This window comes from Coregonus lavaretus (assembly GCF_964263955.1).
Source record: "Coregonus lavaretus genome assembly, chromosome: 20".
Classification (NCBI taxonomy): domain Eukaryota; kingdom Metazoa; phylum Chordata; class Actinopteri; order Salmoniformes; family Salmonidae; genus Coregonus; species Coregonus lavaretus.
Window position 1 is genome coordinate 12,288,498 of NC_140007.1, and position 24,698 is coordinate 12,313,195.

A 24,698-nucleotide genomic window follows, 5' to 3' on the forward strand; every position below is an offset into this window, starting at 1 on the left:
AAATAATTATCTGCAGCTGCAGCATTTTGTCTCAAGATTCTCACCTTACCTCAGCTATTGAACCCAAAGTCAATGCTAAAGTATTACAGTTAAACTGATTTTTCTCACTTTCGCGACTTCCAAGATAGCACAACATTTTACTAGGTTGACAATAGCAGATCAAGCTTTGTGCACATTCATCTCTCTCTCTCTCTCTCTCTCTCTCTCTCTCTCTCTCTCTCTCTCTCTCTCTCTCTCTCTCTCTCGCTCGCTCGCTCGCTCTCAATTCAATTCAATTCAATTTAAGGGCTTTATTGGCATGGGAAACGTATGTTAACATTGCCAAAGCAAGTGAAGTAGATAGTAAACAAAAGTGAAATAAACAATAAATATTAACAGTAAACATTACACTCAGAAGTTCCAAAAGAATAAAGACATTTCAAATGTCATATTATGTCTATATACAGTGTTGTAACAATGTGCAAATAGTTAAAGTACAAATGGGAAAATAAATAAACATAAATATGGGTTGTATTTACAATGGTGTTTTTTCTTCACTGGTTGCCCTTTTCTTGTGGCAACGGTCACAAATATTGCTGCTGTGATGGCACACTGTGGTTTTTCACCCAGTAGATAAGGGAGTTTATCAAAATTGGGTTTGTTTTCAAATTCTTTGTGGATCTGTGTAATCTGAGGGAAATATGTGTCTCTAATATGGTCATACATTTGGCAGGAGGTTAGGAAGTGCAGCTCAGTTTCCACCTCATTTTGTGGGCAGTGTGCACATAGCCTGTCTTCTCTTGAGAGCCAGGTCTGCCTACAGCAGCCTTTCTCAATAGCAAGGCTATGCTCACTGAGTCTGTACATAGTCAAAGTTTTTCTTAAGTTTGGGTCAGTCACAGTGGCCAGGTATTCTGCCACTGTGTACTCTCTGTTTAGGGCCAAATAGCATTCTAGTTTGGTCTGTTTTTTTGTTAATTCTTTCCTATGTGTCAAGTAATTCTCTTTTTATTTTCTCATGATTTGGTTGGGTCTAATTGTGTTGTTGTTGTTGTCCTGTGGCTCTGTAGGGTCTGTTTGTGTTTGTGTTTGTGTGTGTCTCTCTCTCTCTCTCTCTCGTTGAGGTTCTGGTGGTACACAGTGTGTGTGTGTGTGGGGGGGGGGAGTAATGTGGCGTTTTTAGTATAATGAGGATGTCTTATTAAAGTAAGACAAAAGGTCAATAGTCTCTCTCTCTCCTCTTTCTTTCCTGTGGGGATAAGGTTAATGCTTACTATTCTATTATTGGAGTGCCACATACTGTAAATAGTTTAAACCCTCTCCATACTGTGTTTAATGTTCTGGGAAATAGTCTATAACCAATCAACTACATAACACAAAGTATTATTTAATGGGCCTGGATCATTTTGGGTCGCTTGGTTAAATAATAATGGGAAGGGAATCTGAATACCCTCTGCAAAATAAATGTGAGTTTAATATTCAAAATGGCTTCTGTCTGTTATAAATACACCAATGTTCCTAAGTGCCCACAGCTACCACACATTTCATATCACTTTAATACAGGGTGCGTGACTTCCCAGTGTTGCATCCACCTATCCCACTTTGCCCCAAAAAATCCATAACTTTGCATTGGTCTAACTATTTGCTGGGGTTACCATGAGGATGTCAGATGAGTTCAAGCTATTATGTTAATAGAAAGAAACAATTCACTTTTTTAATTTGTTGTTTTGTCTTCGTAATCTTTCTCTCTCTGTCTCTCTCTGTGATATGTAGGCTGGCGATATCTTGTCATTGTGTGTGTGAGTGAGTCAGTATGTTGTCAGTGTTCCTAACAACCTGTCTCTGTGCCTCTCTGTGGCCAGCAGGAGGACAGCTCTGACCTCAAGTGCCAGCTCCACTTTGCCAAGGAGGAGTCAGCGCTCATGTGCAAGAAGCTGACCAAGATGGCCAAAGACAGCGAGGCAATGCGGGAGGAGCTGGCCAAGTACCGCTCGATGTACGGCGACGTGGATGCCTCTCTCACCGTGGAGGAGGTCAACGACTCTCCCCACACCCGCGAGGCCGAGGTCAGAGTTCACCTGAAGCTGGTGGAGGAGGAGGCCAACCTGCTGAGCCGGCGCATCGTGGAATTGGAGGTGGAGAACCGTGGCCTGCGGGCCGAGATGGACGACATGAAGGGCCAGGAGCTGCCACCAGGCCTGGGGGTCGGAGGCATGGGAGGGCCTGGAGGAGGAGGTCTGGAGAACGTGATGGAGCTCCAGAGGCACCTGCAGTTTGTGGAGGAGGAGGCGGAGCTGCTGCGGCGCTCACTGTTGGAAATGGAGGAGCAGAACAAGCTGCTGATGAACGAGATCAACCGCTACAAGTCAGAGCTGCCGCTGGTGTCGGACCCAGACCAGGACGACTCCTCGTCCATCTCTCTCCTGGAGGACGGTCATGGTGGTGGGGCTCTGATCAGCACAGAGGCCCCCCAGGAGGAGCTGCTTCAGGCCGCCAGGCTCCAGATTGGGGATCTGAGCGGCAAGGTGAAGAAGCTCCAGTATGAGAACCGTGTGTTGCTGTCCAACCTGCAGCGCTGCGACCTGGCCTCCTACCACAGCTCCTCCAGGCCCGCCCTGGAGACCGACGCAGAGGCAGGGGACTCAGCCGAGTGCCTCCCCAGCAAGGCACACCGCGAGGGCCCCATCGGAGGGGAGAACGAGCCCCTGGAGGAGAGGGAGAAGAAGACGTCCACTGGGGTTCCTGTCCCCCTGGACGGTGATGTGCCCCTGGGGCTGAAGGACCACGAAGCCCTGCTAGCCATGAGGGACCAGGCACGCCTCATCTCTAAAGCCATCCAGCTGCTGACCGCCTCAGACTTCAACTGCCCCTCCATCTCCCTCTACCGCAAGATCTCCTCCTCCTCCGGGGAGGCTGCAGAGCCATGTGTCCCAGAGAAGAGCCAGCAGGCCCAGCCCTCAGAGCTCCAGGACCTGCCCCTGGTGGAGGCTCTGACGGGCAGGCTGCGAGCGCTGCACACCCAGCTCCAGGCCTTTGTGGAGCAGGTGGAGAGCCTAGGCACCACCCCCCCAGGGAGGGCACAGGTGCAGGGGGCATCCCCCCTGCCTCTACTGTCTGAGGCTGGGGACTCTGTGGTGGGTGCACCCTTTGCCTCTCACCCCTGCCCTCCAGACGACCAGGCGGGTGAGATCACGGCTGAGCAGAAGGTAAGAACAAACACCCTACTCCTCCTCTCCCCACCCCTCCTTTATGATTGATCGTGTTTCTTTCATTTTTTTATAGCCTCCTTTTTTGTAGCAAGTCTATTATGTCTGTTCTGTTTGCTCTTTGAACCACGTTATGGCTTACTAATACTCCTCCACCATCCCAGCTCACACTATGGTTTCTCCCTGGCACAGAATGCTGCCAGCACACATAACATGACACGCATGCTGCTTTGATGCCTTAAGCCTGTTATAGATGCTACATAGAGCTCAGGCCTCAAATGGAGCCACCGCTGTGCTGCATGACAACTAGGGCGATAAAGAAATCATAGACTACCATTTATTTACACACATCAAAAGGCAATTCTCATATCCATGTAAATGTACTGTATATGCGCAAGTAGGGCTATTAAGGTGTAATAAAATAGCGTATTGAATTAGACTTCTTGAGTACCCTGTTATTCTAATAATGAATGTGGTAAAGGCCAAGGACGTGGCTGTGTGGTTCAGAATGGAGGAGAATCGATAATGAAGACAGAAGCAAACAAAACAGTGTATCAACAGCGGTTGGTTTGCTCTTTGAGTAGTTGGACTGTATTACTTACTATATATAGCTTAGCACTCCAAGTGGCGTCATATAGTTATAGTATGACCTAGGCCTAATGTTTAGGATTGAACTCTTAAGTCAGTCTAGTAAAGTTGGTTCTATGCTTATAGTTAAGCTACATTAGAGGCCTACTGAGTGCCAACCCCGTCCGCTCTCTCCCCCGTCCCTCCATCTCTCCCCCGTCCCTCCATCTCTCCCCCATCCCTCCGTCTCTCCCCCATCCCTCCATCTCTCCCCCGTCCCTCCATCTCTCCCCCGTCCCTCTATCTCTCCCCCGTCCCTCTATCTCCCCCATCCCTCCATCTCTCCCCCGTCCCTCCGTCTCTCCCCCCGTCCCTCCATCTCCCCCATCCCTCCATCTCTCCCCCGTCCCTCCATCTCTCCCCCATCCCTCCGTCTCTCCCCCCGTCCCTCCATCTCTCCCCCGTCCCTCCATCTCTCCCCCATCCCTCCGTCTCTCCCCCATCCCTCCATCTCTCCCCCGTCCCTCCATCTCTCCCCCGTCCCTCTATCTCTCCCCCGTCCCTCTATCTCCCCCATCCCTCCATCTCTCCCCCGTCCCTCCGTCTCTCCCCCCGTCCCTCCATCTCCCCCATCCCTCCATCTCTCCCCCGTCCCTCCATCTCTCCCCCATCCCTCCGTCTCTCCCCCTGTCCCTCCATCTCTCCCCCGTCCCTCCATCTCTCCCCCATCCCTCCGTCTCTCCCCCCGTCCCTCCATCTCTCCCCCATCCCTCCGTCTCTCCCCCCGTCCCTCCATCTCTCCCCCGTCCCTCCATCTCTTCCCCATCCCTCCATCTCTCCCCCGTCCCTCCATCTCTCCCCCATCCCTCCGTCTCTCCCCCTGTCCCTCCATCTCTCCCCCGTCCCTCCATCTCTCCCCCGTCCCTCTATCTCTCCCCCGTCCCTCTATCTCCCCCATCCCTCCATCTCTCCCCCGTCCCTCCGTCTCTCCCCCCGTCCCTCCATCTCCCCCATCCCTCCATCTCTCCCCCGTCCCTCCATCTCTCCCCCATCCCTCCGTCTCTCCCCCCGTCCCTCCATCTCTCCCCCGTCCCTCCATCTCTCCCCCATCCCTCCGTCTCTCCCCCCGTCCCTCCATCTCTCCCCCATCCCTCCGTCTCTCCCCCCGTCCCTCCATCTCTCCCCCGTCCCTCCATCTCTTCCCCATCCCTCCGTCTCTCCCCCCGTCCCTCCATCTCTCCCCCATCCCTCCATCTCCCCCCGTCCCTCCGTCTCTCCCCCCGTCCCTCCGTCTCTCCCCCCGTCCCTCCATCTCTCCCCATCCCTCCATCTCTCCCCCGTCCCTCCATCTCTCCCCCATCCCTCCGTCTCTCCCCCCGTCCCTCCATCTCTCCCCCGTCCCTCCCTCTCTCCCCCCTCCCACCTCCCCCTCTCACTGCATGGGCACCATGACTGCCGCTTTCTGCACTTGTTTCCCTTTCCTCTTCTTCCTCTCTCCTCTCTCTTTTGATTATTATAATCCCCTCTCCTTCACTCCCCCAACCCTCCTCCCCCAACCCTCCTCCCCCAACCCTCCTCCCCCAACCCTCCTCCTCCAACCCGCCTCCCCCAACCCTCCTCCCCCAACCCTCCAGCCGTCGCTCGCACTTCTCATCATTGTTTTGGTTCTGTTCTCCACTCTGTCCTACGCCACTCTGAAAAAGCTGTTTTTCCTTTACATACTTTTCTTTGTCCTGTGAGGTTCATTTTTTATTTGGACCGTGTCTTATGGATCGTCCATTTTGGTTCTATTGTTTTTATCTCTTTTTTTATTTGGTCTTGTTTTGTTTTCAATTCACTACCTCCCTCCCTACCTCTTCCCCCACTGGCTTCCCTCATCCTCTTCCTTCCCTTCCTCCTCTGTTCCTCTTCCCCTCTTTTTATTATTTTGTTTTATTTTTTTCATTAACTTGCCATTGCATGCAGCAGCCCAACTTTAGGGACCAATCAGAGCGCGATGTGAAAGGTCAGAAGGAGGAGGGTGACAGCCGCACTGACAGCAACCAGAACCAGGAAACACAGGAGACGGACACAGCTCTGGTAGGTCGCTGCTACAGTACAGTCAAAATACACACCCACATAATCTATCCAAATGAAATTGTATTTGTCACATGTTTCGTAAACAACAGGTGTAGACTAACAGTTAAATGCTTACTTACGGGTGCTTTTCCAACAATGCAGAGTTAAAGATCAAGATATAAAAAAATTGAAATAGTGACACAAGGAATAAATACCCAGTGAATAACTAATAAAAATAACTAGTAAAAATAACATGGCTATATACAGGGAGAACATGCAGGGGTACGAGGTAATTGAGGTAGCTATGTACATATAGTAGGGGTAAAGTGACTAAGCAACAGGATAGATAATAGACAGTAGCAGCAGCGTATGTGGTGAGTGTAAAAGAGTGTGTGTGTGTGTGTGTGAGTGTATGTGTGAGCATGCACGCGTGAGCGTGTTATGTGTGTGTGGGTAAATGTAGTGTGTTGGGGTGTATGTGTGAGTGTGTGGGTAGAGCCCAGTGTGTGTGCATAGAACCAGTGCAAGAGAGTTAGTGTAAAAAAGGGTCATTGTAGGTAGTCCGGGTAGCCATTTGATTGGCTATTTAGCAGTCTTCTTTAGCAGTCTTATGGCTTGGGGGTAGAAGCTGTTCAGGGTCCTGTTGGTTCCAAACTTGGTGCACTGGTACCGCTTGCCGTGCAGTAGCAGAGAGAAGAGTCTATGGCTTGGGTGGCTGGAGTCTTTGACACTTATTTGGCCCTTCCTCTGACACTGCCTGGTATAGAGGTCCTAGATGGCAGGAAGCTCAGCCCCAGTGATGTACTGGACCGTACTCACCACCCTCTGTAGCGCCTTGTGGTCAAGTGCCTTGCAGTTGCCATACCAAGCGGTGATGTAGCCAGTCAAGATGCTCTCAATGGTGCAGCTGTAGAACTTGAGAATTTGAGGGTCCATGTCATGTCTTTTCAGCCTCCGGAGGGGGAAGAGGCACTGTCATGCCCTTTTCACAACTGTGTGTGTGTGTGTGTGTGTGTGTGTGTGGACACCAAGGAACTTGAAGCTCTCGACCCGCTCCACTACAGCCCCATCGATGTGTATGGGGGCGTGCTCATCTCTCCTTTTCCTGTAGTCCACGATAAGATCCTTTGTCTTGCTGACGTTGAGGGAGAGGTTGTTGTCCTTGCACTCACTGCCAGGTCTCTGACCTCCTCCCTATAGGCAGCCCCATCGTCGTCTGTGGTAAGTCCTACCACCGTTGTGTCGTCAGCAAACTTAATGATGGTGTTGGAATCTTTCGCAGCCACACAGTTGTAGGTGAATAGGGAGTACAGGAGGAAACTAAGCACGCACCCCTGAGGGGCCTCCGTGTTGATGGTCAGCGTGCCGGATGTGTTGTTGCCTGCCCTCACCACCTGGGGGCAGCCCATCAGGAAGTCTAGGATCCAGTTGCAGACGGAGGTGTTCAGTCCCAGGGTCCAAAGCTTGGGGATGAGCTTGGAGGGGACTATGGTGTTGAATGCTGAGCTGTAGTCAATGAACAGCATTCTTACATAGGTATTACTTTTGTCCAGGTGGGTGAGGGCATTGTGGAGTGCAATAGAGATTGTGTCATCTGTGGATCTGTTGGGGAGGTATGCGAATTGGAGTAGGCCCATGGTGTTTGGGATGATGGTGTTGATGTGAGCCATGACCAGCCTTTCAAAGCCTTTCATGTCTATAGTCATTTAGGCAGGTTACCTTGGTATCTTTGGGCACAGGGACTATCGTGGTCTGCTTGAAACAAGTTGGTATTACAGACCGAGTCAGGGATGAAATGTCAGTGAAGACACATGCCAGCTGGTCAGCACATGCTCTGAGTACGCGTCCTGGTATTTTCCGTCTGGCGCCCCGGCCTTGCGAATGTTAACCTGTTTAAAGGTCTCACTCGCATCGGCTATGGAGCACGAGATCACATAGTCGTCTGGAACAACTGGTGCTCTCATGCATGGTTCAGTGTTGCTTACCTCGAAGCGAGCATAGAAGGCATTAAGCTTCTCTGGTAGGCTTGCGTAGCTGGGCAGCTCACGGCTGGGTTTCCCTTTGTAGTCCGTGATAGTTTGCAAGCCCTGCTACATCCATCTAGCATCAGAGCCGGCTTAGTAAGATTCTACCTTACTCCTGTGACCTTAGTCCCCCCCCCCAAAACATACACACTGTGCACTCCTTGATGGCCCAAGCATGTGGTTTATGCTGTCTTTAGGCTTGCTTCCCTTGTTCTTTCATGTGGGTTAATCAGGCTGGAATCACGCTGCTGCTGTAAACACAATGACATCAACTCTTGAAGTGAGAAGAGGACATGTCTGCTGCTCAGTGTTGGTTTGGTCTTTCCATAGCAGGCCTCCTTGGAAACCTGGGCTGTGAGAGGGAATCAGCAGAAGCGATGAATAGAGCAGAGAGAAACACAATCGCCACATCCCGCTCTCCTGTTACAGGATATTGCAATGTTGGTTTTATTATGTGAGAGTCGTGAAATGAAAGGTTTCTCTCTGGACTGTATTGTAGCACATAATCAGTTAGTAATCTGAACACACCACACACTTTATATACTGAGAGAACCTCATGGTTGCTGTCAGTAGGATAGGTATTAAAGGTGCAATAACTCAGTTAATTTCTCTGTATCTGCAAAATTAAAACACATTCGAAATTAAAAATGATATAATCATAGTAGGCGATGACAACTATGAACTATGACAAGATTGCACGCCACATTAAATTGGCTTGTGGGCCACGTGTTTGAGATCTTTAGGCCTATTCATTTATCTCAGTAATCACTGCATCAAAGACTACTGTTGGCTTCTACACGTCATTCATCCACCCTGCTCCTCTCTTCCCTCTCAGTGATCAGTGATTAGGCTGCCAGGACAGGGACAGGGAAGTCCAGGACCAGGTCCAGGGAGAGAAGGACAGGGTCGTCGATAGAAGCGTGACAGGGCTGATGTATGGACATGGATGTGGGAGTGTTGGTGGGAACCTGGGGTCCATCAGGGTAACTGTTCTATTCACATGGTTTCAAAACGTTGTGCAACGGAAAATGAAAAGGAGCGTTTCTTATTGGACAAGTTCAGGTAGTCCCTCCACATTTCAGTCAGTTTTCTTCTGTTTGGTCCCTAATGAAGACGGCCCTGGTCTCTCCCCACTGAGTGGTGCCTCTCGTGTCCATTCCTTCCACCCAACCCTTTCAGAGTAGCTCAGTAATGTATTGTATGATAATCTGTTATTCCATTTCTTAGCCAGAATGTTAGAAATAGGGTACTATATCCTGCTCAGAAAGCTACTTAAAGGTAGACTCAGCGAAATGATGTTGCCACGAGCAGCACTGGAGATATTGAGATTAGCGAGATGTAACACTTCGCTCTCACACAGTCAAACAGCCTCGCGCTTTAACTCTCTTATTTGTTGCAGAAATTGACCCATTATGCTTTTTTACTTTCTGCATTTACGTTATATCGCTGAGTCTACCTTTAAATGGGAGATTCTTCTGCAGGGCAGTGGTGTGACTGACATAAAGCTGTGAAGGGCATCAGAAACTGACAGCAGGTTATCAATTTATGTACATGGAGGCTGCGTCTGAGGCTTGGCTGGGAAATGTAAGCCCTTTACACCCTTTTTATGTTCTACGAGGCAAATATGCATTGAAATTTGACGAACTTGAAAGGTCTAGCAGCTGAAATTGAGCTCCCCTCGCTCCTCAATCCCTTTGGTGAGAAATTGAGGGTGTCAGAAGTCACTTATAGAGGCTGCAGAGGTGAAGGAGGGAGCGATATACAAAAGCTGGTTATGGTGTAACTGATATACAAAATCAGCTGTAAATCGATTATGTTACTCGCTGAGCAATAGTGAGCTAGTGTCATAGCGCAATGGGGACCTACACTGACAGGAAAGTTTACTCACTCAGAAAACACAATAAGGGTAGACGAATGGTGGGTGAAATTGTACAACAACAACCAAAAATGATTCCAGCAACGCCTATCAAGCTTACATATGAAAATAAATGACATAGTATTTTCACTTATCTGGCAAATCCCTCAGAGAATCGCAAGACAAAGCATAATGGTCGCCGTCTTTATACTTCAAAACACAGCAGCAACTAGTAGCCTAACGCCATTTAAACACAGATATCCATGGCACATTATACACACAGTGGATATTAAATAATTGCATTTTCATTTTCAAACCTCTCAAGCCTTTAGAGTAATACAATTCCCTCAGGGTATTTCCGTCTTCCACAGAACATCCCAGCCCTATCACATTTTACACGCTTCATCTAATTGGCGAGAATGATTTTTTGCCGCTGAGTGATAATGAAGAGATCGAGCGGCTGGTCTTGAGCCTATCGTTATAAAGGAGGCCATTTGAGTTAGCAGTTAGTGGGTTAACGGTGATGGTGGGCTGGGTCGGGGTGGCCCCCACCACGAGTTAGCGGAGGGTGAAGAAGAAGAACATTAAGGGGAACGGTCGATGCGTCTCACTCCACAGCCAAATGAAGTATGTGATGATATTTAAGATGAGGCATGTTCGTTCTACCACAGGGCCGACTGTGGGTGTAAGTGTAATGTATTATTTAACTGTGTAGCGGGGATTGTTGTTCCCTGTTTGGAGTAGAGTTATGATCAATATGTTTGTTGATGTTTGTTGTGTTATACAATCTAAAGAAGGATATTTTTTAGTTGGGAGGTGGTGTGGTGTATTTTACTCTAGCTATAATGGAGTACTTCTCTCTCTCCCTCCTTCGCTCCCTCCCTCCCTCAGCAGATCAGTGAGCTGCAGGCCCTTCTGTTGGATGCGAGGGAGACGGCTCACGGGACGCAGGAGGAACTGACTCTGGAGAGACAGGCCCCCACACAGACAGACCACACCCACAGCAGTTCTCAGACACTCACACAGGTACACACCCATAGAAATACAACTGTTCTATGTCTATGTACACAACACTGACTAAAGACAAACCCTGCTAAACCACGCAGAGCATTATTTTTTTTGTTTTTTTATATATATACTCCCCTTTATTACTTTTCAACCCGCCATCCTTTACCTACTTGGGGTAAATTAGTGAACAACAATGCTTAGGCCTCTACTTCCAGCTTATACTTACTATCTACATTTTATGGACACAGTCAATTTTACAACAATTCTATTTTATTTGTTTTTGCTCCTGAACTTCTTCTACTCTCAACCTCTCCGATCATTTTCATGATGTCCATCCGGTTTGCTTCTATATGCCATATCTTTCTAACTGTGCTCTTTCCCAAAAGCTCCCAACATACAACCTATATACTTATTATGGACACAGTATGCTTACATTATTAGTTATCTTGTTATTATTTGTTGTTATTTGTTATTAGTCCCATCCTTCAACTCCATTCAACACCTCCCATCTATCTCTTAACACCATCCATATAGGATTTCTATTTGCCATATATATTTCAACTGTACTGTGATGTTTTACAAAAGTTCGGAACATTTCTATTCTCATTGTTTCTACAGATTGTGAATTAAAAATAAACATTTTTGCTCAAAGTATTATTATATTACGCAGAGCATTGTTACTGTAACGTCTTGTCAATGCTAATACAGAATATGCGCCCAGTGCAGAACAGTATGGTATCGCTACTATATGTTTAACAACTGTTTATTACATACATGCACCCACTTGCACCCACATACATGCACCCACTTCATAAACAAGTGCTATGAAGCGCATCCCTTATAATAACAACACTGTCACTGTAGCCCTCACTAACTGGCCTGTGTCCTGTGCGTGTGTGTATGTGTGTGTATGTGTGTGTATGTGTTTGTGTCTCCCTGTGTCCCCAGCTGCAGGAGGAGCACCAGAAGGCCCTGACGCGGAGGGACTTCCAGCTGCAGAGTCTGAGTCTGCAGACACGGCTGCAACAGAAGTTCTGGAGCCAGGAGAGGAACCTGATGGTGCAGGAGTCCCAGCAGCTCAAGCAGACCTTGCTGCTGCTCAGCCTCAAGCTGCGCTGCTTCCTCAAACAGTGGCGTCTGGGACGCAAGCTGGACACGGAGGCCAAGGATGTCCTGGAGGTACAGGACTGGTGGACACCTTCTCCTTTTGAATCAACCACTTAGCTGTGGCAGAATAGTTTGGTTGGTTGGTTGATTGGTTGGCTTGCTGGCTGATTGGCTGGCTGGCTGGCTGACTGGCTGGCTGACTGATTAACTGTTTGACTGAGTGGCTGACTGACTGACAGATAATGTGCTGTGTGTTTCCCTACAGGTGAATAGTCTGAAGGACCTGTACCTGCTGCTGGAGGAGGAGAGTCTGGCCGCCCACCAGGGAGACAACAAGATGGCCGCCGCAGAGGAGCAGTCCCTCAGCCCCAGCATCTCCAAGGAGCTCTGTATGCTGGAGAAGAGCTACAAACAGGTACAGGACACACAGGGTTAACACTGGAAAATACAGTATTAATGCAATATTTGAGACTAAATGTGGCATAGAGATCCTCGAGAGATAGATAGTTAGAGATAATATAGAGGTATTATTCAGATAGTAATAATGTTAAATGTAAATATTATATTCATCTCTATGACGAGGTCATTCACTGATTCTCTATCTTGTCCGTGCCCTAGACGAGCGGCGTGAGCAGCACTCTGGCAGACCTCAAGGGAGCGCTCCAGGATCTGAGCGGAGTGCTGCGAGAGGAGCGTCAGGGCTCCCAGGAACTCACCCAGCAGTTTGCCCGTGCCAAGGCCTCCTGGGAGGTGGAGAGGACAGAGCTCTTGAGCCTCATCACCCAGGTAAGACCAGAACACCTACTGAAAGCAACTGGCATTATAATGATGTGAGCGAGCTGACACTCAATGTGGCTGACATGGTATTGTGCTAGCTAGTCTATAGAAAGCTCTGTTGCATAGTTTTAAACCTACACTCTTAGAAAAAAAGGTGCTATCTAGAACTTGAAAGGGTTCTTCGGCTGTCCCCATAGCAGAACCGTTTAAAGAACGCTTTTTGGTTGCCGTTAGAACCCTTTCTACAGAGGGTTATAAATGGAACACAATGGGTTCTACCTGGAACCAAAAAGGGTTCTCCTATGGGGAACCAAAAAGGGTTATCCGAAGAGTGTATAGCTAGTTGACCTAAAACCAACAAAAAACCCTCAACCATCAGGTGTTATTTGGCTAGTTTAGAGGCCAGGTTATTATGTAGCTTACAGACCATTATCTAGGCTTAGCATAAAGCCGCCCTGGGAGGGCAGTAATTCATCACACCTTTTAGCACCCTGGTACCACACAGACTACTGGAGAGAGAGGACAGATAATAGGACCCTAGCCACCAGGGTTACGATCTCTCCCTGTTTGGAGGTAGAGTCATTACTTTAGTGTAGATTCATGCCTGATCAGTCAGATATTCTATACCTACTGGGCCCCAATTGTTTCTCCTTTTGGCTACCTGGATGTCTGGGGCAAAGTCATTGATTGTACGGCCATTAAGTGACGTTTTGTAGTGGAACTATAGCTATCCATTCAGCATGCAGGAGAGCACACCATGAAGCTGAACACAGATCAAGTTACCCATTCATAAAGGATGACATGACCTTCCATTTGTTACAATCTACTCACTGAAAAAAGGATTATGTTACAGTTCAGTATGAATCAGTCACTGGGTATTCATTTCATCACCAATACTCATAGTGACAAATGGCTTGAAACTGCTGATATCCTTAGGTGGTGGATTTGTACCAATCTATTTGTCTGGTGTTCCGTCTGGCCGTCTGTTTTTCCCTCAGACCTCCGTTCACTGTGTGTGTGTGTGTGTGTGTGTGTGTGTGTGTGTGTGTGTGTGTGTGTGTGTGTGTGTGTGTGTGTGTGTGTGTGTGTGTGTGTGTGTGTGTGTGTGTGTGTGTGTGTGTGTGCGTGCTCGCGTGCGTGCGTGCGTGCGTGCATGTGTGTGAGAGAGGGTATCTGGCAGTGAGAGATGAGTTTAATATCCAGACGACTGCCAGCCTGAGACGTTCTCATAACAGCAGCCTCCACAATGACTTAAATGAACATGCTTTAAGACAGGCCACTGCATTACATACCAGGGGGGAAACAGAAGGAGAAAAATAGAAAAGGAATCAAGAGGAGGAGAGATGAAGAGTAATAACGAGAGAGAGAGAGAGAGAGCGAAAGAAAATGGGGGAGAAATAAACAGAGGAAGGGAGGGGGGGCGTCACAATTTACACAATTTACAACCATGGAGGAGTTTTGTCTCTCTCTTCCATGGCAGTAGTAATGTGTTGTGTGTCCGGGAGAGAGGGAGAGAGGGAGAGAGAGAGAGAGGGAGAGAGGGAGAGAGAGGGGGGAAAAATGGATAGGGAGAGAGGAAAAGGGGCTTCTTGCGCTATAGTTCTAGATCTTATGAAACTTGATACAACTAACTTCTTTTTAATTGATATTTCCTGATGAAATAAGGCCCAACATGGACTGTAGGAGCATGGCCCAGGCTGTAGCCTTGGGTGAAGCCTACATTTTGCCTTGGGTTAATTAAAGTCCTGATTTGTGTTTTGTTTGTGTCTCACAAGAAGACCCAGATGCCAATGTAGTAATTCAGTTGGAACACTTTAAAATGGCGTCACCTGTGTGAATCATGGCCATAATCAAAGCGTTGGCTCTCTTTTCCCAGTCTGGGATCATTTGTCATCTGAAAGTGCTGACAGGTGACTTTCCCCAAATGCAGTGCGGTGATTTTATTAGATCAGATTTACTGACTAACCTTTATGGCATAATTAGAGCATGATTCATTTAGTATTTCTTATTTTTTGAGAAAGTCATTCATCATCTGCTGCCCCACCCTGAGAGTCATGCACGCACGCACACACACACACACACACACACACACACACACACACACACACACACACACACACACACACACACACACACACACACACACACACACACACACACACACACACACACACACACACACACACACAATTCTACAATGCCCCCTTCACTCTATAAACTATGCTGTTACTGTGCCCTTGTCTTGTGTAGACCTACTGGTCTGGTGCCCAAGATCTGGATGGCACAGCTGGGGCCAATCTCTCCCTGATCTGCTCTGCCAACCACATCAGTAGGATGGCATCCTGGCAACGTGGCATGGCACCAGCAGCTGTTGCACTGTGGAACCAGGCTTAGGGCCTAATGCCTACAGATGCCTACAGAAAACCCTTTTAGGAAGTCTGTCTAAAGTTGTTTTGGGTGGAAACTGGGGTGAATTGGGAGCGTTCAAAGCAAAAGTCTTTCTCTGTGCAATAAACCTCCAGACAACTATTAAGTCACAGCCCCGCAACGCCTCACCAATAAAACTCATTAGGGATATTCATCATCAGATGAGATCAACGCTCCGTCGCCGTCGGAGACGAATGGCGTAGTCGTCCAATAGGCCGCCCAGACTCCTCCATTAGCACCATATAAGGCAGGAACCTGCAGTCGTCCCCACCATAGCGATTGATGGGGCTCCCTCCACTGAAAGCTGTGAGTTCTAATATGAGAAAAAAAACGAGACAGACTTGTAAAAAATATAAAGAGTAATCACCTCCTTGAAGCGCTGCTTGATTCATTCAAATGGGGGGATTGGAGAGAAGGGAGCGGTGGAGAAAGAGGGGAAAGAGGAGGAGAGGTGGAGAAAGGAGGGAAAGAGGAGGGAGAGGTGGAGAAAGGAGGGAAAGAGGAGGGCGAGGTGGAAAGAGGAGGGAGAGGTGGAGAAAGGAGGGAAAGAGGAGGGAGAGGTGGAGAGAGAAGGGAAAGAGGAGGGAGAGGTGGAAAGAGGAGGGAGAGGTGGAGAAAGGAGGGAAAGAGGAGGACGAGGTGGAGAGAGGAGGGAAAGAAGAGGGCGAGGTGGAGAAAGGAGGGAAAGAGGAGGACGAGGTGGAGAGAGGAGGGAAAGAGGAGGGAGAGGTGGAGAAAGGAGGGAAAGAGGAGGGCAGGGGGAGAGAGGAGTGAAAGAGGAAGGAGAGGTGGAGAAAGGGTGGAGAGAGGAGGATAAGACTAGGGCGAGGTGGAGAAAGGAGGGAAAGAGGAGGGCGAGGTGGAGAGAGGGAAAGAGGAGGGCGAGGTGGAGAGAGGAGGGAAAGAGGAGGGAGAGGTGGAGAGAGGAGGGAAAGAGGAGGGCAAGGTGGAGAGAGGAGGGAAAGAGGAGGGCGAGGTGGAGAGAGGAGGGAAAGAGGAGGGAGAGAGGAGGGAAAGGAGGACGAGGTGGAGAAAGGGGGGAAAGAGGAGGGTGAGGTGGAGAGAGGAGGGAAAGAGGAGGGAGAGGTGGAGAGAGGAGGGAAAGAGGAGCGCAAGGTTGGGAGAGGAGGGAAAGAGGAGGGAGAGGTGGAGAGAGGAGGGAAAGAGGAGGGTGAGGTGGAGAGAGGAGGGCAAGGTGGAGAGAGGAGGGAAAGAGGAGGGTGAGGTGGAGAGAGGAGGGCAAGGTGGAGAGAGGAGGGAAAGAGGAGGTAGAGGTGGAGAATGGAGGGAAAGAGGGGGGAGATGTGGAGAGAGGAGGGAAAGAGCAGGGAGAGGTGGAGAGAGGAGGGAAAGAGGAGGGAGAGGTGGAGAGAAGAGGGAAAGAGGAGGGAGTGGTGGAGAGAGGAGGGAAAGAGGAGGGCAAGGTGGAGAGAGGAGGGAAAGAGGAGGGCGAGGTGGAGAGAGGAGGGAAAGAGGAGGTAGAGGTGGAGAGAGGAGGGAAAGGGGAGGTAGAGATGGAGAGAGGAGGGAAAGAGTAGGGCAAGGTGGAGAGACAAGGGAAAGAGGAGGTAGAGGGGGAGAGCGGAGGGAAAGAGGAGGGAGAGGTGGAGAGAGGAGGGAAAGAGGAGGGCGAGGTGGAGAGAGGAGGGAAAGAGGAGGGCGAGGTGGACAAAGGAGGGAAAGAGGAGGGAGAGAGGAGGACGAGGTGGAGAAAGGGGGGAAAGAGGAGGGAAAGAGGAGGAAGAGGTGGAGAGAGGAGGGAAAGAGGAGGGCAAGGTTGGGAGAGGAGGGAAATAGGACGGCAAGGTGGAGAGAGGAGTGAAAGAGGAGGTAGAGGTGGAGAGAGGAGGGAAAGAGGAGGTAGAGGTGGAGAGAGGAGGGAAAGAGGAGGGATATGTGGAGAGAGGAGGGAAAGAGGAGGGAGAGGTGGAGAGAGGAGGGACAGAGGAGGGAGTGTTGAAGAGAGGAGGGAAAGAGGAGGGAGAGGTGGAGAGAAGAGTGAAAGAGGAGGTGGTGGTGGAGAGAGGAGGGAAAGAGGAGGGCGAGGTGGAGAGAGGAGGGTGAGGTGGAGAAAGGAGGGAAAGAGGAGGGAGAGGTGGAGAGAAGAGGGAAAGAGGAGGGAGTGGTGGAGAGAGGAGGGAAAGAGGAGGGCGAGGTGGAGAGAGGAGGGCGAGGTGGAGAAAGGAGGGAAAGAGGAGGTAGAGGTGGAGAGAGGAGGGAAAGAATAGAGCAAGGTGGAGAGACAAGGGAAAGAGGAGGTGGAGAGCGGAGGGAAAGAGGAGGGAGAGGTGGAGAGAGGAGGGAAAGAGGAGGGAGAGAGGAGTGAAAGAGGAGGACGAGGTGGAGAAAGGGGGGAAAGAGGAGGGCGAGGTGGAGAGAGGAGGGAAAGAGGAGGGAGAGGTGGAGAGAGGAGGGAAAGAGGAGGGCAAGGTTGGGAGAGGAGGGAAAGAGGAGGTAGAGGTGGAGAGAGGAGGGAAAGCGGAGGGCGAGGTGGAGAGAGGAGGGAAAGAGGAGGGCAAGGTGGAGAGAGGAGGGAAAGAGGAGGGCAAGGTTGGGAGAGGAGGGAAAGAGGAGGTAGAGGTGGAGAGAGGAGGGAAAGAGGAGGGCGAGGTGGAGAGAGGAGGGAAAGAGGAGGGCAAGGTGGAGAGAGGAGGGAAAGAGGAGGTAGAGTTGGAGAGAGGAGGGAAAGAGGAGGTAGAGGTGGAGAGACGAGGGAAAGAGGAGGGAGATGTGGAGAGAGGAGGGAAAGAGGAGGTAGAGGTGGAGAGAGGAGGGAAAGAGGAGGGAGATGTGGAGAGAGGAGGGAAAGAGGAGGTAGAGGTGGAGAGAGGAGGGACAAAGAAGGGAGTGGTGGAGAGAAGAGGGAAAGAGGAGGGAGAGGTGGAGAGAAGAGGGAAAGAGGAGGGAGTGGTGGAGAGAGGAGGGAAAGAGGAGTGCGAGGTGGAGAGAGGAGGGAAAGAGGAGGGCGAGGTGGAGAAAGGAGGGAAAGAGGAGGTAGAGGTGGAGAGAGGAGGGAAAGAGGAGGTAGAGGTGGAGAGAGGAGGGAAAGAGGAGGAGAATGAAGGGAGAAACGTAGCGGGCTTCTTCAGCTGTTGTCTCTTTAATGTGACTGATAGTTTCCAGGTTTTCTCTCCGTTTTCTCTTCCGCCTCAAAAACAAGGGATGACTTATTCAAATTGTCAGCATCTACTGTTGTTCTTTATTTATAGGGCTTTCTCATTGCTTCGCTCCATATCTGGTTTTATAGAGGGAGGAATACTAAAGAGCAAATAAAGTCTGTTTAGATATTCACATTCGTGATGCACGGGTCAGATGTTTGTTCACACACACCCACCCGCAATTGCTAATTACCCATCCGCAATCACCCCACTATATGTGATAAAGTGAAAATCTGATCCTAACTCACAAATATAGAAAATGTGCTGTACAGTTCCTTTTTTCTCTCTTAAAAAATTATTGAACAATGACGTTTTCCTTCAACATTTACTAATTTATTTAATTAATATTTATGCCTATTGAACAGTAGCTTAATGTGTTGCTGAAACAACAAATGTCAAACAATAGCCTAAATTGACACCTTGCACATGCTTTTGTGAAAAAATAGTCAAACAATAAATCAGATATTGGTCATGCTTTTGTGAAAATACACTGTACAATTGGGATACTTTTCCCTTGAACAATTAAGTGAACAATTATGTTTTTCTTGAGCATTTAGCCCTATTCATTGGAAAAGGCTTATTGGACGGTAGCCTATCGTTTTGCTGAAACGAAACAAAATGTGAAATGGGCTAATAGCCTATACCGGCATATGAATGTAAAAAAAAAAATGAATAAAAAAATGAATAGGCATAGAAAATAAATAGGATATAACGTAACATAAAGTTGAGAAAATCTAAGTACCCACTGTCCAGTTATGAAGTTATAATTGCTTACTTTGTCTTTCTTTTGCAGCACTGTTGAGAAACAGAATAGCGTCCACTGTGCCAGGTTTCAGTCAGTGCGGGTAAAATTAGGACCTAAAGCTTAGGCTTACGCACCAATGCCAAATAAAAAATTATGAAAGAAAAATCATCAATGTAGCCTATAGATATGAATTGCACAAGAATTATACATACATTTTTTTATGCATTGTTTTCTCTTTATTCAACCCGCCCGCAACCCACCGCCCTTCATCCACATAATATTTCATGACCCTAAACCCGCCCGCCCCGCAGATATAACCACAGCGACTGCGGGTTATGAGTCAACCCACGCACCACTAATTCAGATAAACACTAACAGTTGTTCTCAGAGAAAGAAAGAAAGAAAGAAAGAAAGAAAGAAAGAAAGAAAGAAAGAAAGAAAGAAAGAAAGAAAGTGAGAAAGAAAGAGATAGAAAAGTATCTAGAGTGTAAATCAGTGAGAGAGAGTGGAATTCAGGAAGTGTCTGTTTTTCTGCAATTGGGTATTTCATCACCTGTAGGCCTACATCTAATTTAGCTGTTCAGAAATGCATGGAACAAGAACTTGTGCGCCAACCGCACTACATCCCCCATAATTCATCATGTTCATCAACCTCACCCCCTCTGTCACCCCCTTCCAGCTGGAGAGCAAGTTGGGCCAAGCTGCGCTGGCCGGGGAGGAGAAGGACCTCCAAGGACCTCCCGACCTGAAGATGGCCCTGAAGAGGGATCGTGAGGAGTACCAGCACCTCCTGGCCGACTCGTATGCCGCCGTCATGGACCTGACCAAGCAGCTGCAGATGGGAGAGAGGAACTGGAGCCGTGAGAAGCTGGAGCTTCTAGAGCACTTCAGTCAGGAGAGAGGCCAGTGGGAGCAGAGGCTACAGAACAAGATGGTAACATGATTTCATTGCACCTCAGAGCTTCTACTCTGCTAGCATAGTCTAGTAGTCTGGCATAACCATGTATATTGAGAGTGACACTTAGCCATAACATTTTACATTTTAGTCATTTAGCAGACGCTCTTATCCAGAGCGACTTACAGGTAGTGAGTGCATACATTTTTCATACTGGCCCCCTGTGGGAATCGAACCCACAACCCTGGCATTGCAAACGCCATGCTCTACCAACTGAGCTACACAGGGCCTGAAATAAAAACAAGAGTTTCTATTGGACAAATTAAGGTATGTTTAACCCCGCTCGTTCCACTTGCTTCCGTTTAAGAAACGTTTTTCAACAGAATCAGCAGAATGAATACACCCCTGATCACGTGTAAACACAGTTCACTTTAATAGCAGCCACGTTGTATTCCTTCTCACATCTATGCGCTCTCCTCCTTTCATCTTTTCTCTTCGTTTTTGGACTCAACACATCAGATGTATGTAACTTTTGAAGCCAAACCAGATCATAACCGCTACACACAGCCTACATAAGTATTGAGAGTGACACTGACTATCCTTGTGACATCTAATGACTATCCTCTTTTTCCTTCCTCAAGGTGGTATTTTGATGGGGTGGAATGGGAGGTTGTCACTGGTAGGACATTGTGGGCTTGTATGCATTACGGTACTCTATGTGGTTGAGTGTTTTCCATAGAGCTTTCACTGTGGGGCGGATGACTGGCCAGTAGAGGAATGCAAGGAGAGACTGCATGCTGCTGAACATGAGTGTGTCTGCTGCGTGGTCTAACCACACTGGAGGCTTGTGTGTGTGTGTGTGTGTGTGTGTGTGTGTGTGTGTGTGTGTGTGTGCTTGGTATAGTCTGACTAGCTCTACTACCAGCCCAGCCTCATTACCTGTGTCTGTCTGGCTGTCATCCAGTCTATCCCAAGCTGACTGGCTGGTCTTGGAAAATAGGACTGTCTCTCTCTCGCTCCAATACTCATTGTGGCAGAAAACCGCACAGGAAGCATAGCACTGAGGCCAAGCACACAAGAGGACATGTCATTATTTCAGACAGACGTCTCTTTCGCTCTCAACTATTTTCTCCAATCTGTCGTAGCCCTACTGTTGGTTCTGTTCGTTGTGCTTCAACATACCCTGAAAACAAAATCTGTTTAACAAAACAAACAAGTTGTTTCTTTTCCTTCATGATGTAGACAGCAGTCATGTACTGTAGGATTCCATTGAACCTCCCCCATCCTTCCTCTTCTTCCTTCCTCCCTTCCCTCCCCTCCTCTCTCCCCCTTCCTCCTCTCTCCCCCTTCCTCCTCTCTCCTTCCCCCTCTCCCTCCCCTCTCCTCTTTCCTCCCTCCCCCTCTGAAAGGAAATGGTTTAGGTTGTGTGAATGTGTGTGTGTGTGTGTGTGTGTGTGTGTGTGTGTGTGTGTGTGTGTGTGTGTGTGTGTGTGTGTGTGTGTGAGCTCATCTCCCTGCGAGCTGAAAGGTCCTGAGTCAGTGTCACTACATGGACAGCGAGCCCTCTGTCAGGGAGAGATACTGTATGTCCTTCATGATGGCCACATCCTCCTCATGTCCTCCATTAAACACTACCTATAAAACCTAACGGCCTGGCTGGGCAGGCAACTTAAAACCTCTCCTTGTTTCTCTCCCTTACAGTCTATGCACGACAAAACTACCTCCGAAAGGGAAACTGCAACAGATGCTGTTACAAATGGAAGCAATTTACTAAGGTAACATTGGCTTTGAATGTATACAAAACTCTACATTTCAGTTATCATGAAAAATAAATAGTAGTAGCTGAAAAATAATGTTTAATGATATCATTTTTCTTCTCCCAGGACCAAATCCATCCCGTCCATGCCAGAGTTGGAGGGTCTGCTGGAGGCCTGTCCTTTCCTTCCGGGTCAGGATGTCAACGGGACAGCCAATGAGAAGGGAGAGAAGGACCAGCCCAACACCCAGGCCCCTCCCCTTCCAGCCCACACAGACCTGGGTGACCTAACCAGGAGGAACTGGAAGTACCTGACCAATGAGGTGGCTATGATGGAGCAGGGTGATACCCCCTTCAAGACATGGGACTGCCCCAGCTCCCCCAGTAGTTTCCTGGGCCTGGGGAGCATCCAGAGGAGCTACACGGCCCCCGACAAGACCGGCATCCGTATCTACTACAGCCCCCCCACCATGCGCCGTATGGAGAGGATGCTGGCCAAGGAGAAGCAGGACAAACCTCAAGCCCAGCAAGGCCACCTGTCCCGGGCTTCAACTCCGTCAGACGCTGGGGCCCTGGAGGGCCAGCCTTCTTCTTCCTCCTCTGCCTCCTCCTCCTCTTCGTCCTACGACCAGTGGCTGAGCTCTCTGTCCAACCAGCACAGGGACCTTCTGGAGAACAGCAGTGTGGGTGCGGGGGTGGCGCCCTTCCACGGCCTGGAGATCTCTGCCAACCTCTCAGACGACATGAAGGAGATGACCAACTGCGTGCGCCAGGCCATCCGCTCCAGCTCTCTGGAGAGGAAGTGCAGCAAGGACGCAGGCAGCCAGACGGTGTTGGTGTCTAGCCGCTCCACCCAGACGGCCCAGTTTGTGACTGTGGGACTGCAGACAGACGGGCTCGGGTCTCGGGGGGTAGGGAGCCTCCACACTAAGTCCTCCTGGTCCCCCCGGCCTTCGTCCTCACTGGCCTCGGCCCGCTCACGCCACATCTCCTCGTCCCTGGATAAGGTGCACAGCCGCATCGACAGGCCCTGCTGCTCACCCAAGTACGGCTCCCCCAAGCTTCAGCGCCGCATCTCCGCCTCCTCCTCCAAGCTGGACGGAGGAGGGTCGTCCTCGGCATCCTCCCGTGATCGCAGCCTGTGGAACCTGCACCAGCGCTCCTCGACCTCCAGTGGCTCGGCCTGGGCCCGCTCCACCACCACCAGAGACAGCCCTGTGCTCAGTGGCCTCAATGACGGCCTGTCCAGCCTGTTCAGCGTGGTGGAGCACTCAGGCAGCGTGGAGTCCCTATGGAAGAGTGAGCCGGGGGCCAGCCCAGCCCGCCAGGCAGCAGGGAAGCCCTCTGGCCCTGGCCCTGGCCCAGACACCGGAGCCCAGAAATATGGCCCCTTCCAGGAATTCTTCAGGAACGTGTGCGGCCGGACCGGGACGCCCATGCCCGGGGGAGGGGAGAGAGGGCAGAGGGAGGTGGGGGCCATGGATGAGCCAAAGCCAGAGTGCCTCTCCGGGGCCTCGCTGGTGGGGAACGACAGTGTCACCAAGATCGTCAACAAGAGGTTCATGAGACAGATGCCCAGGGAGGAGCTTGGGGCCACCGCCAGGGACCCCACCGCCAGGGACCCCACCGCCAGGGACCCCACCACCAGGGATCCCACTGCCAGGGACCTGACCATGAGCTCCAGCATGGAGGTAGGTCCCACACACACAGACACACTCACACACAGAGAGACAGGGGCACACATACACTCACACAGAGACAGGGGTATACACATGAACGCGCGCCACACACACACACCCACACACACAGGACATCATATCCAAGCATATTATTTAAACAGCTTTGTCTTTCATTGGATTGGATTATAACATAACTATGTACTGTCTCCTACCTGTCCCAGGATGCAGTGTGTGATTGCACCTCCCAGGCTCTGACTTCCTGCTTCGTCCGGCCCTCCCGCTCGGCCACACGCCATTCACTGGGCCACTGCATGCACCTCTCCCAGGAGTCTCCAACGGCAACAGAGGAGCGATTGGATCCAAACAATGAGTGATGGATCAGAGAGAGCACGGAAGCTCACACTGCCACACACACACATGTACATACATGCTGCCTCGCCAACAGACTGCCACATACTACAGTACAGTACTGTCACAAAACTTACACACGCAAACATCTTGGCTACACACACACATATATATATATATACACCTGCAAACCGCCACACAAACACACTGCCACATGCATAATGTACATACACACAATCCTCCACAAACTGCCACACAGAATCACTGTCACATGCACGCGCACACGCACATACACAGATGTCTACATTGGAACTCAACCCAAGCAGCACATTCTATTGCCAAGGACAAAGGAAGACCACAATCTCCTAGGATTCCTCTTTGACCACCATAACCACTATCAACTACCAGCAGGACAACCCCACTTCACACACTACTCCCTATATAGTGCAGTATTTAGGGAATAGGGTGCCATTTTGGATGCAGACAGTGTGTGGAATTATATAATGTCAGAACCCACAACACTCTACTTTACCTGGAATTGCACAGGGGAAAACATACTGGACTATTGAATAATGGACTACTAGAAAGTGGTCTGGGAGAAGAACCTCTTTCCTCTTTCCAACCGACAGGGATATGAGGCGGTTGGTTAGCTGCCTGGAGAGGGACCACTTGGGAATGCTCCCAATCCCAATCCCTACCCAACACCAGTCCCTTCCCAACCCGACATCTGGAGACCACTGTCCAAACATTCTCCCCAACACCAAGCAGAGGATTCTACTGGTGTGGACCACCTCTTGCCATTGTCAACCACCAACCATCAAAAAACGTCCGTTCAACGTTTCATCATTTCTTTATGTCAACTGCCTGATGTTATGCCTGTCGTTTTTCCAAAAGACTTGAATCCGATGTAGGGATAGGACATTGACGTTGTTATGATGTACCACGTATGATATGATCCTATGTTTTCTAAAGGTTGTTTGAAGGTTTGTCATCTGGCTGCCACACATTGATAGTATGGTGGTTAAGACTATGAGTGGTGTCTTCTGTGTGTACTGTAGGCTGTATGTGTATAGGATGATCTATACTCAGTCTAAACCCAGCTGTAAAGA

General features: G+C 49.5%; 1 protein-coding gene across 1 annotated transcript in view; it reads left to right on the forward strand.

Moving 5' to 3' along the window:
• LOC311148250 (microtubule cross-linking factor 2-like) overlaps positions 1–23,615 on the forward strand; it is a gene marked incomplete at both ends in the record, with an annotated part of 73,781 nt that extends 50,166 nt beyond the window's left edge. The window contains 10 exons of the mRNA XM_084185153.1: positions 1,842–3,185; positions 5,718–5,831; positions 10,581–10,715; positions 11,646–11,876; positions 12,070–12,219; positions 12,423–12,590; positions 19,591–19,845; positions 21,508–21,581; positions 21,690–23,253; positions 23,463–23,615. Of these exons, the coding sequence (XP_084041279.1) occupies positions 1,842–3,185; positions 5,718–5,831; positions 10,581–10,715; positions 11,646–11,876; positions 12,070–12,219; positions 12,423–12,590; positions 19,591–19,845; positions 21,508–21,581; positions 21,690–23,253; positions 23,463–23,615 (4,188 nt within the window). The remainder of the gene's footprint in view (positions 1–1,841; positions 3,186–5,717; positions 5,832–10,580; positions 10,716–11,645; positions 11,877–12,069; positions 12,220–12,422; positions 12,591–19,590; positions 19,846–21,507; positions 21,582–21,689; positions 23,254–23,462) is intronic.
• Positions 23,616–24,698: the final 1,083 nt, after the last annotated feature.